At 37.8% G+C, this 13,281-nt stretch overlaps 1 protein-coding gene across 3 annotated transcripts in view; it reads left to right on the top strand.

Moving 5' to 3' along the window:
- The window catches only part of APBB2 (amyloid beta precursor protein binding family B member 2), a gene marked incomplete at its 5' end in the record, with an annotated part of 122,278 nt that overhangs the window by 48,515 nt on the left and 60,482 nt on the right, over window positions 1-13,281 (top strand). For all 3 annotated transcript variants that reach the window (XM_082482293.1, XM_082482292.1, XM_082482294.1), the window contains 3 exons: window positions 2,370-2,432; window positions 2,872-2,957; window positions 3,071-3,131. In XM_082482293.1, the coding sequence (XP_082338419.1) occupies window positions 2,370-2,432; window positions 2,872-2,957; window positions 3,071-3,131 (210 nt within the window). The remainder of the gene's footprint in view (window positions 1-2,369; window positions 2,433-2,871; window positions 2,958-3,070; window positions 3,132-13,281) is intronic.

Here is a 13,281-nt window from a genome sequence, read left to right as displayed (position 1 = left end):
GCTGTGTACTGCTGGTTCCCTCATTGCTGTTGGGAAGCCTGTGGTCCAAGATAATCTGGTTTCAGAGGGCTGGTTTAGCTCATTACCACGTGCTGGAATTTGTATTGATTGCTTCTGAAAAGGTTGGGGGACATATAGGTTTTTAGGCAGATGAAAGAGTATAGTCTAGGATTGAAGACTGGCATGGGTAGCATTTCATATCTCTCCCAATAGGCTTCTGGGAGTCCATAAGAAATAATTTTGTCTTTATCCCGCTTGTCTGTGAAGCATCGTGTGCTAAGTTTGAGATGAGTTTATTTGGGCTCTTTCAGCTTTTGAGTTTGTCAAATAAACATTTAGAAACACCTTTTATTTCTGCCAGAGTAATGCCTTTTTACCCTTTATCTCATTTCCTCCTTTGTGTTTTTGGTTTTTTTTTGTTTTGTTTTGTTTTTTTTTTTTTTTTTAATTATTTTGTGTCCCTGTCTCTTAAATGATGTTATACACAGAAGCTTTGCTTCGTTTAGTAGAATGTGGCTCACAGCTGAGGGCAGTCAACAAAGAACAGACCAAGTCAGCCATTTTTGTGTTGTAGCTTATTCTGGATATTTAGCATAAAAAGCAGTTACTTACTATTGTTGAACAGAGAACCAGAAAAAAAAATGGGTAGGGAGGAATGGTGCTGTAATGCATACAAATGGCAGAAAGGGTTTTAAAAAGGAAAAAATGTGAAAATTTCTTACTGTTGCGCAGGCTGCAAGGCTATTTTTCTTCCACAAGATAATCAGTAAATTTCAATCCAAAGCAATTATGAGTTAGGCATTGTGCGAAAATCCTGCAGATTTAAAAAGAATGCTAATAAATGCTAAATATGAATAACCTGGAACATTCCTTCCCTTCCTCCCCCTCAAAAGCATGAAAATGTTTTTTGGTTTTGCACAGCTGATTAAATTTGACTTAGTTTTAGATGGCTCTTTTGTCCTGTGTGTTGCCAAATGACTTCCTTTGTGAATCCTTGTCTTTTGTAACGTTCTGTTCCAAATTCTAGAGATTTTGCTGCCTCTTTCCTATTTCCTGTGCAGAGAGAAAGCTGTAGAGTTTAATTTTCAATAAGAGCTTCTTTGAGATCATGGCAGAATTTGGTGATGGTAGTTGTGTCTTCTTATAGCCTGATTCATCCCAGGCCTGGATCACCTCTGGAGGTTCTTCTGTACTAGCAGCTAATAATTAAAGAGGAGGAGCTTAGTAGGAAAAGCAAACAACTCAGTTAATTCAAAGGCATGTTAAGGAAGAGTTACTGCTGGGGGTGTTTCTCACAAATAATTCCTCCAGCGGGGAAGTACTGAGGACATTTATGAGGGGAGAGTTCCACCCTGCAAATTCATGCATGGGCCCATATTAATAATTAATTCATCTCGGTGCAGAGCTGGACAACCTGGAAGAGTTCATATTAAAAGGGGCCACTAATTACAAGAATACTTGATTTGGTGAAGCTACGAAGAGGTGGCTCTGGGTCTCTCAGCAACCAAATCCCCTGTCCCACCTGGCTCTTGTTCAGGACTGTGGGATTTCTGTCCGCATGGGGAAGAGGAGAGGGGCAACTCCACCATCAGCTGCTCCTCCCAGGCTTTACAGAGAAAGGTGAACCTCAGGTTGCTGTAGCGCTAAGGCACTGTTATTTGCTTGATTGTACCAGTGAACACTTCTGAAAATTTTGAGAAACTTGAATGGAATATGAGAGGGTGGGTGGTTGGTTTGGTGTTTTGTTTTTTTTTTTTTTTTAGTTTTGTTCTGTTTTTTAAAAAAGCTGCTAGACTTTACAAAATTACTTTTACAGCAAGAAGTCTCTCTGTACTCCTTACTCCTCCTCTTCGCTGTCCTTTTCTTGTGCTTTCTCTCTAGAAATATTTTTTTTACCTTGTATGTATCTTATCCTTGTATATATTGTTGTGTTTCAGTATTTCTAGTTCCAATAGTGTTAGAGTCTTTTAACAAAAATGCCAATCAAATGGAAATCCTGATGTTTCCACTTAATTGCTGTTTATCAAAGGCTGTAGCAGCTGTGGCCAACATTCATATTCAGATTCATTTTGCTTGCTTTTAAGACCATAGTTAAGGAGTAATTTCATTGTTTGTTCCTAATTTATATTAACTTTCCTTGTTTCAATCATTTGTTTTGGTAAGTAACTGTTAGAGGCATGTCTTCTCTCCCCTTTCCTCCAAATGCCATGGTATAGTGGAGTAATTAGTTGAAGTTTGAGGTGATCTGTTCCCTAACCCATCCTGTAAATATCAATGCTAACAACAGTGTCTTGTGTTTTTTTTCTTTTTCTTTTCCTTTTTTTTTTTTATCAATGTGCTTCTTCCTGTGTGAATAATTATGTGTCTAGAAACAGCCATGGAGTGATTTTGCTGTACTGAATGGGGGAAAGATTAATAGTGACATTTGGAAGGCAAGTATATTGTCAGATTTTAGAACCTTTAATACTATTATCCTTGTTTTTTGCATGGCAGTGGCTGTTTTGTTTTGGTTTTTTTTTCCCTTTTTATTTTTCCATGAATGTCATTCATAACCTAGGCCAAAGTGAATGGGGGTACTGCTAGGGATGTCTAGCTCACAAACATGCTGCCTTTTCTGATCTTTCCACTTGGAATGGATTCAGTCTAAACTAGCAGGACAACTGCCATGACGTAACAAATGAGATGCCTGCACTGAATGAAATGCAGCTTGAGAATATATGCATGCCTCTTTTCAACTTCAGCCAGAAATACTATCGCTTCTTTGCAGGGAGGATTTAATTTCCCTTTGAAATAAGAAATAACATGGTGGTGTACTTAATACTATATTAATAGCACTTAATACTATATTAATAGCACTGCCTTTATCTCTAGGATCTGCATGCAGCCACTGTGAACCCAGACCCAAGTCTTAAAGAGTTTGAAGGAGCAACGTTACGCTATGCCTCTTTGAAGCTCAGGTACAATGACTTCAGAAGTCTGTGGAATGAATATCTCTGTTTTGTGCTGTGCTGTAATTTTTATGATTTTAAGATTGATTTTGTCTTTTTTTTTTTTTGTGTGCGTGTAACAGAAATGGTCCACAATCTGATGATGATGATTCCTGTAGCATCAACAGTGATCCAGAAGCCAAGGTCTGTAAGATCCTCAATGGGATAACAATTAAAAATTTCCAATTGTAAAGATAACTTGCAAGGTGCAGAATGTCTCCTAAGTTTGGAAATTAATTGTACTTCTCCTCTTGGCACAATGTAGATTGACCATGCAAGACTAATTCCATCAAAGGAATTTGTAGATTTAAAGCTTCATTCAATTTGTTCAGGAAAGTGTGAGTTATTTTAAAATCACATAAGCCAAGGAATTGAATGTTACAGCTCAAGATTCTACTGTCCGACTGTAATAACTGAGCCCTTGCACAGCTAAGTGAGTTTCTGTCCTGAGTGAGAGAGGACTCTGTTGTTTGTCATGGCTGAATAGCTTCCTGGGGCATTCGGTGACGGAATTTGCTCTTTATTCTCAAGTTTGTCCCTTTTTTCCTTGTTTATGTGATTGCTTGAACTTATAGCTAGTAACAAGGAAGTTACTTTTTAGAACACAGATCTTTGTATTTTAGAACAGAGAATGCAACCTAGTTTGAGGATAAAATTTAGAGAAAAATGAGACCATTATGTGAACAAGCACCATAATTAAATTGGAGCCTTTACTGTTGTAATCTAAGGTTTTTGAGGAGAAGGAAGCAGCAGAAGGTTTGAATGCTTGTGTACATATCTCCAGATTTGTCTTGCTGATGGTTTTGCCTTGTGCTTGCATCCATTTTTAAGGATGATGTGAATCTCTATAATTGGAAATCCAAGTAATTTACATAAGTGGTTTTGGCTGTGCCATACATCTGCAATGACTGACAGGATCAGAAGCTACTTACATGCAGGAAGACAGTATGTAACAGAGTTAATAATTACAATCATTAATGATATATTTTAGGAGAGAAAACAGACTGATCAGGGTACTTAAACTTCTTTGTCATCTTGATTATTTGGCTTGTGATGTTTAAATCAGATGTGAATAAATGTGTTTTGCTTGGCAGGCTGGCAATTAAAAAGCAAGGGTTTCAGCTGTGCTTGTTACAATGACAAGCACTAACTACTGAGCACAGTAAATGGAGTTGGAAGAGTGATGAGTATTAGGTACCAGTGCTCTGAACCAGAAAGCTGTTCCTTTCAAGATAAGCCTTACAGTATGGAAAGCATTATAGGGAGGCAGTATTTTGATAAGTCTGACTCCTTCCCAGGTGATTTGCATTGGGTAGAATTAGAAACCCTTCCTGCATGGAGAACCATGGCAGTGTTTGTGTGGATGAATAATTTGTGTGTCATCATCTCCCTTTCCTCTCTGGCTTGCTGTTTAAACTTCAAAATTTATGGAACTGATACCCATCCAGCATCAGGGAAATGGGTCAATGCCAAAAGCTTGTCCTCTTTTGTCTATTACAGCTGGTTTTGTTTATCCTGTTTAGGCAAAACCATGCTGATGATGCTTAAACAGGTAATCAAAACTGAGCACTGAAACATTCACAGAAGTGACTGAGAGGAGCAAAACAAGAAATAGATATGTTTCGGCTTTTTTTTTTTTTTTTTTAAATTACTTGAGTCTTATTAATGCTTATAAATACTTAAAGGGAGGATGCCAGAAGGATGGGAAGAGTCTTTTTTCAGTGGTGCCCAGTGATAGGACAAGAGGTAACGGGCACAAACTTGAATATAAGAAGTTCCATCTTAACATGAGGAGGAACTTCTTTGAGGGTGGCAGAGCACTGGCACAGGCTGCCCAGAGAGGTTGTGGAGTCTCCCACTCTGGAGATGTTCAAAACCTGCCTGGATGCCATCCTGTGCAACCTGCTGTAGGTGACCCTGCTCGGGCAGGGGGGTTGGACTAGATGATCTCCAGAGGTCCCTTCCAACCTTGACCATTCTGTGAGTCAAAGCACCTCACCTACTGTCTGATGAGGCTGTTGTGCAGGGGCAGCAGTGACCATGCACGTGGTCCTGCGGGTGAAGCTCAGCAGTGCTGATGTTGCTTTGCAGCAGGAGAGGCTGTGGGCAGAGCTGTTCAGTGCATCTGCCCCTGCCCCGAGGACAAGACAAGCAGCTGCTGCATGGCTGTACCTCACAGGGATGGGAAGCAGTCCAGAAACAGCAGGGAAAATCTTCACCTGAGGAAAATGCTCTGGGATCTTTAATTCTCATATGGATGGGAAGGGAGCGTGGTGGCTGTATTCCTTTTTAGCCCATTTTACCTAAAATATTGCAAGATTGAAAGAAGTCTGATAGGATTTGAAACTGATGACCTGAGACTTGGAAAATTAGATATTTATTTTTTTTTTAGCCCCTTAGGCTCTCCTCTGCCATATGACATGCCTTAACTGCATTTGATTGAAGTTTGCTTTTGTGTGGCAGCAAGCACAGATACTTTTTCTTCATTTCAGCATTAGAGAAGGAAGTTTTTTCAAATTCATTAACTTCTGTATTGGAAGAATTTGTTAAAATGAACCTTGTTAGAGATATTTTAGAGATCTTAAACCTATTTAAACCTATTCATGACAGCGGCCAGTACATTTGAAAAAAAGAATAAAAATTAAAAAGTGCCTCAATGGCACCGAGTAATGCTGTATTTCAGCAATGGGAACGGTGCCACCTTGTGGAAAGCTGAAGTAGTTGTCTTCCCCCAGAGTGTCAACTTCTGCAAAGATTGTAGCACTGAAAAAATGTCAGTTTGGGGAAAAGTGTTTCAAATAATTCATGTAATTCTTGTGAGAAAAGTGATTTATGAAGCAACACAGTTAAGCATTCAAAATTGTCAATAAAGAACAAATGTTTCTCTATATATCAGGTGCTTAAGATGCAGTTTGGGGCTTCATATCCTTGGCATCTTAGTGCATGTTGTCTGCACAAGGACATAAAAGAGAAGGGGAAGAGGGGAGAATAATTACATCCAGTTTCTTGATTTCAATAATTTATTTTGGTAGGAATTTCTTGAAGAGATGGCTCATTGCGCTTGACAAGGATCCCAATTCTGCATGAGAAACATGCACAGGTGGAAATGAGTTTTGAATTGGTATTTCCCAGGAGACAGATCATAACCTTCCTGGTTAATTTATAGAGCAACCTGTGCCTTCCTAATTGAGTTTCAAGGGAGGTAAAAAGATGCTTTTACCAATCCTGGACTGTAAATTTGTCTTTTTATATTGCTGTAAAATATGAAGACCGTGTGTAAAAGTATAGAAAGATGCTATTTTTTTTTCCTCACAGTCATGTATAGAAACTGAACCTCCTGGGAAACCTGTCTCTGTCCCTAGGAATTGGGTGAAAAATGGAAAGCTCACATGACCCCAATTTCTCCAAAATCTTTTCAGGTTTGGCCTGTTTGGCCTGACATTTGGGCTCGCCTTTATTCTCTCCTTTAAAATGAGGTTTTCTGCTAAGGCATAATTTAGTCTTTCTGTGTTAAGCATGGATTTTTGAATTCCCTGTCCACATTAGCCTGTTCAGCAGAGCTTCCCTTTCTAGCCTTGCCATTTTAGAGTAGTTTCAGGTATATATCAATGTCTAAGAATGGGAAGAATCTATTTATACCTGCAGAAGTACTAGGCAGTTGCTCTGAAAGTCTGTTTTCTACTTCAGAAACCAGTAAATTCTCAGGATCTCAAAAGAAAGGAAGAGAAAAAGGCTATTTCCAAGAGGGGTAGAGGTAGGAGATGCTGATACCAGCTACTTAAATTTAATTACTTAACTGTAGGTGAATGAAAACACAGTTGGAGACATGGGAAGTGAGTTGGTGATGAACTCCTCTGGATTACCTGGGCATTAGGAATTAACCAGTTGGGCTTTTTGGAGTGATATGAGGCATGTTTCTGACAAGCTGACTTGTCAGTCCACTTCTGGCTGTCATGAAAGCGGCCTGTAAATAGCACTATCGAAATAATTTTACAAAATACTGTATGCCCCAAAAAGAGTTATTATCCATCTCTCTGCTGCTTTTTATGCTATGAAGGTGTGTATGTGTGTTTTGGAGACATCCTACATTTGCTTGTTTCTGGTCTTCTCCGGAAGCAAATATCCTGACTAGACACAAGACCATTAGTAATGGATCCAGGATATCTCCATGGTGATGGAAATGAGTCTGATTTCTGATGCAAGTGAAGACTTGACTAGAGAGGAGGAGTTTTTGCCATGTCTAGTAATTCCAAGTAAGTATCATCTTTTCACACTGAAGTCCATAATTCTCTCTCACAGTCAAGAGTACCCTCACAGGGAGTATTTTCCAGCGGTTTCACAGTCCACCTCGTGCTGCATATAATCTTCTCATGAGCACATGAAACACTACAGAAAGCCTCAGTTCAGTTCAATTCATTTCAGTTAATGGACTCAAATCAGTTAATTAAATCTGAGGAATTTATTCCATTTTAAGTCTCCTTACAAAAAAAGATTAAATCTAAAAGAAAAACGGGGTATCTTCAACAGTTTTTCTTCCAAAATGGTACTTCTGCTTGTTTTTGGAATAGGACTTTGTTTCTTTCAGAGACAATCCTTGGTTTTCATTCCCTAGGAAATAGGGCCTGTCAAAGGGTAGAGGACTAGAAGAAATCTTGAACCCGTTACTTATAGGGAACCGTTCCCTTATAGGGAACCACAATATATGATACCATGTATTAGTTCCAAGTTTCTTCTTAAACGTTCTTGGTTGGGGTCTTTTTGCCGTGACTAGCCTTACTGACAAACTGATTCAAGCGTTACCTTCCTTTGATGGTCAAATGCTTTTAAGCTAAACTTTTTGAGGCGATTTTTTTATCCTCTTATTCTATGTTAAGCCATCTTCTAGTGCATTTATAGCAGGTAATTATGTCTCTTCTTCAGCTTTGTTTTATTAAACAAGCCAAGTGCTTTTAATTATTCATAATGAGGCTATGAGGGTTGCCATCTTCTTATGAGTCCCTGTTTCCCTGACTGTTGTAGCAACTCTGTCTTTTCTATCTTTAATTTTTAACTATGGGTCATCAGATTTGTTACTTTAGGTGGAATTTTTCCTGGGTCTTGTAGGGTAGCTTTAAAATGTCCATATTCTCTATGGGAAAGTTCTTGACACATAATTTCATTTATTTTTTCAACTCCTGAGTAGGTAATAATTTTAGTTGCAACTTAAGCCATAATTATAACCAGTGTTTATAAGTTTGTAAGAGCGAGCAGAATAAAAGTTGTGGTTTTCATCTCAACAATTTGAATAGCATCTTGGTCAGGAGAGGGGAATTCTTTTGTTTTGTTTTGTTTTTTCAAAGAATATTCTTGCCAGTAGATGAAAGTTTCTTGTGAACAGCAATCATGTTCTCAAGTACTTTAAATCAAAAGAACTATAGAGTAAGAGTTAAGTAGTTTTTTAAAAAAAATGTTTCCTTTTGGTATCCGTTTGTGGGAGGCTTTCAGAGGGAAGAATGATAATCTGGGAATAAAATCTTAAAAAAAAAAAAAAACAAAAAAAAAAAACAAAACCAAACAAACAAAAAAAAAAAAACAAAAAAAAACCTAAACAAAACCCCAACTTAAAACCAAAATAAACGTTGTAGTGTTTGGGGTTAGGGTTTTTTCCTTGTTTCTTTCAAACACAAAAAGGTGCCCCTGTTCCCCCTACCCCCCCCCTCCTCCCCCCCATCATCCAGGTAGTCATTTTAGTAGCTTTCAAAACTATGAGTCAAAACATAGATCTTCTGTTTGAAACATCCAGCGAATGGTCAGTCTTGACAATCGCTATAGTATAGCAAACGTTTATCCATCTTTCCACCCCTGCAGCTTCTGGGTAGCGGTGGTGAGTGATACAGGGGATGGCAGTTCCTGTACTGATTGGTTGGTTCTGAATCTGGCTGGCTGCCATTAGCAGCGCTGAGGCACCCTCCCAGCTATGGAGGTGCTGCGGGTAAACAATGCAGGTGCTCGAAAACATTCTGCTTTGAAAGCAGTTTTAGAAATAGCAGACTAAAGCACTAAAATATATCTCCTCAACAATTTTTTTTTAAATGGTATTCTTTTTGATTTTAGACATTAGAACTTTTGGAGAGTGTGTTTGCTCATTTGTTATCTCTCCGTGATTGATACTTATTGCTACTGACATCTATTGTGTCATTAAATGATGTTATAATTGATAATGTCACAGTGTGAGGTACATCATAACAGATTTCCATCTAGAAGATATTTGCTTCCACCTTGTCCCTAAATGGAGTCTTGTTTAGTCCAGGGCAGAGAAAGACCTAGTGTTTTTCTAAAATCTAAGCAATTGACTTTTTAAGTAGTATACAGAGTTACAATATGTTTAATTGTTTTAATATATGTCTAATAAATATCTAGCATAATGTAGTTTAATTTCTTGAACCCTTCAAGATTTATAATTAGATCCTGCAAAATGTTACATGTCTTTCACTCTTAGAAATCCCACGTATCTCTGGGATCTAATTAGATGCCTATCTTCCGTGCAGGATCAGGACACAGGTGACTGAACAGCAAGAGAGATGTAGAGGGAAAGATTTTACTTGTAGCTTTTCTTGGAAAAATCTATCACAAAGCCATTCCTCATGTGAAAGAGAACGGAAACTGCTTTAAAATTTACTGTTAATTTCCTGGTTTGTAATGCAGTTAATTATGTCTTGAGTTTGGGGGCATTATCAGTATTTTCTTTCTTAAGATATACTGCACAAAAGATTTGCATTGGACTGCCAGATTTCTACAGCATTGGGAAAAGAGAAGATAAAATACAAGCACACTTCTGTTTCAAATCAGATGAAAATATCTTCTTGGCCCATAAAGTTCCAGTACTGACAGTGACTTTTTCTGCTGCAGGTCTGTTGACATGGAATCGTTGGAGTAGTAAGAACATAGATAGCAATTACATTACAGGAGGATAAATGATGCGGATGGGAGCTGTGTGGGGCACACTTTTCCCTTGAAGCCGTTACTACCTTGTGAGTGCTGTGGGTGGCCAGGTTGCATGGGCAGCGTAGGTGCACACCCATGGTAGCTCTTTCCATGGGCAGGTGACTTCACTTGCTGCCAGCTGGGGGAGGCAGCACTGGAGCTGCAGTGTCACAAAGTTTACCATTCTGTTGCATAGATATATTTTTTTAATGAAAAAAAGCAGAGTATATACTTGTGGGGGTATATATAATATATATTTATGTGTATTATAGAATATATACACAGTTTGAAAACAGCATTGTACAACCTCGGTGGGTTATTTGTCCATTGTGGACCTGCTGAAAGGTACATTTATGGAGAAAGTTAATTTAAAAATCAATTAAAATGGAACATTGTGCTGAATGACAGAGCAATATTTAGATAGCTCTAGCCAGCATGTATATTTATTTTGGCATGAGTTCTAGCTCTAAATTTCACTTTAAAGGAACAGAGGTCTTGTTTGGCAAAACTTCCTGTATTTCATCAAAGAGAAAAGGGACTAGAAGGTAATATTTACCTCTTAAGAGATTTAAAAATACAAGATATGCAGTACATAGTAATGTCACGTTGCTCCTGTGTGGGTATGCATTATTCTATATGCCTCAAGATGATTGCTCTGCAGTGCTGCAGGGAGGTAGCATGACAGTAAGTAGGTCCTCAAATGTGGGGGGGCCACCAGGGCTCAAGATTTCTGGATTCAGGATTCATGTTAATTTGAGTCTTTTTGAAAGGGTAGGAATTGATCAAAAGTGATTTAACTTCATTGACTTTGGATCATGTTGTAAACAATTTCTGCAGAAAAAAAATTACTCGTAACAATGTTCTTTCTAAAGAGACCATGAAATCCTGACTCTAATGAAGACAGAAGGTTTATCTCCATTGATTCAGTAAGGTTGAGAGTTCACCTAAAAGCTTTTTTTTTTTTTTTTTTTTTTTTTTTTTTTTTTTTAAGCTGAATGTCATGCATATTACTCTTGAAATTATGCACCACGGTACTAAATGAAGTGCTCCTGGCTGCATTAGAACCACTTACATCTATCAGCCTGCAGAAGAGCCCTCATCAGAAAAGTACAATGTTTAAGGTTCAAGATAACAAGTACAGAGCATTAGTTTTTAAGAAATAAATGCACATATTCTTTCATGCCCTGTAAACTCCCGCAGGGCTTGTCTTTTCTGACAAAGCATATTGTGTTTGTTGGGGTCATTTTTGTGTGTTGCAGAATAATGAAACCCGCTTGAGTTACCCTAACGGATAGACTCCAATTTGAGCATTATTGCAACAATCATGCTTTATTAGTTTCTGGTGAAAAGTATGACTGCCTTTTCTTCACTGAGGAAGCATGTTTTTTATTTCACTGTATTAAAATGAAAACCAAAGCACCCTTAATAGCTCAAAGCAAAGTCCATAAACCTGTCCCTTTAGGATGTGAACTCAAGGTATCTGCAAAGCATCTAAAATCAAAGTCTGTTCTTTACTGAGAAGACTGGAGAAAAGAATAAGGTGATTTTAATTTCGTCTTCAGAGCTACATATACCAAAAGGGTATTAGTAGAGAATAGTAGTGTCCATTCCAGTTTTTGCTCAACTGACTAGATTTTTTTTTACTTCATTCAGAAATGCATTAATGAATAAGAAATTTGGATTTAAAAAAATCTTGAACCAGCACAATGGTCCTGCAACATTTTCTTGCTTTGATTAGAGCAGGTTTGACCTCTGGCTATGAGCCAGCAGGAACCACTGAGACAGAAGTATTAAACTCAAAACAAGAGAGCGACTTTTGTCATCCTATGCATTGGAGTCTGCAAAAAATGAGTCTGTAGTGTCTTGGAGAATGAGTAAGAGACTGTGAGAGCAGAAAATTCGATACTGACCTGGTCTAGAGAAGTAATTTATTCTAAAGGTTATTTTGCAGTATTTGTAAAGCCCTTGTATTTTATTCCACAGAAGTTTAGTTTTTAATAATCTACTTGAAATATTGAAATAGCAGTTATTAGTGGATTTCTGAATTCTGTTGTGACCTGAATATCTCTGTGCTTATTTTTGTATTGCATGCACATTTTCAGCAATTCAAATAATACAACATGAACGGCAACAGAAAGCTGCAAATGTTTAAAAATCTTATTAATATCTTTTTGATTCTGCATTTTGAATTTTTTGTAATTACGAATTTTTATGTGACAACTGTATTTCCCTGAGAAAATTGATGCATTGCAGTCTATTCATGTCGATTGAATGGAAGTGTTTGCTTGTTCATTAGTTGCATAAGATCTCTTTATTCTGTTGTTACTCAGTTTAGCTTTGATCATCTCCAGTATTTTCATCTGGAACCAATGCAAGCTTTCTTGATGTGTACCAGGTGTATATACTGGAACTTGCTTCTTTCTTGGAATACAGGGGCTATATTTTATGATATTTGATCTTTCAAAGCATAAAATATTGTGATAGTTTGTTTTATTTTAAAACAGTGAAAGAAAATGTAAGGGAGATTTCCAAGATTGTGTTGGCTGCCTAAGAAACAGTTAATTATGTGACCTACATGCTGTGTCTCAGACACAAGCCTGCTCAGTGGTCTGTGATAAAAGACCTTATTAAATACTGTAATGATTTACGTATGTCTGCAGACAGATCTAACCTTTAAAAAGGAGAAAAGGAGAAACACAAAGGGAAGCAAAGGGAAACTGCTCAAAACCAAGACCTGTAGGCTCAGAAATAGAAAAGAAATTAGTAGCACACATTTAAATCATCAAGACAAACGTACTCTAATGTAAATGTTCATAGGGCTACCAACAGCTGTGTGATCTGAAAAATAATCAGTCCGTGGTTTTGTAATGTGCATTAGTTTGTTGTTCAAACTGATGTGCTAATCCATTTTCTCCCTGTAATGGGATCTTTTCTACCCATGCCCTTATGATCCATCCAGTTTCCAATACTACTCTGCCATCAGTCACGTGTAATTGATCTCTTGTTCTCTGCCTGGTAGGGGATTGTATTTGCTTTGGTTTTCTTGACTTTTTTAATTATTTTTTTAAAGGTACATGCTTAGTACTACATGAGCCAACAACTAGAGTGTGGAATTTGCTTACGTGCAGAGATTTGTCATGGTTCTGCATTCCTGCCAAAAATCCTTCTGGAGTTCCTCTTGGAAAAGCTGCTGCAGAGCAAAACCCTACCCTGTGGTGAAGGTTTAACGATGCCAAAGAGCAGAAGTGTGATCCACGGTTCATTCACTCCTTCAAACCTAAAGGTCCCCAGCTTTAGGTGATGTTTTAGATCAGAACTGCACAGCAAGGGA

This window comes from Vanellus vanellus, assembly GCF_965231255.1.
Source record: "Vanellus vanellus genome assembly, chromosome: 4".
NCBI lineage: Eukaryota > Metazoa > Chordata > Aves > Charadriiformes > Charadriidae > Vanellus > Vanellus vanellus.
Note: the sequence above shows the minus strand (reverse complement) of the source record. Positions and strands in the feature narration are given on the sequence as shown.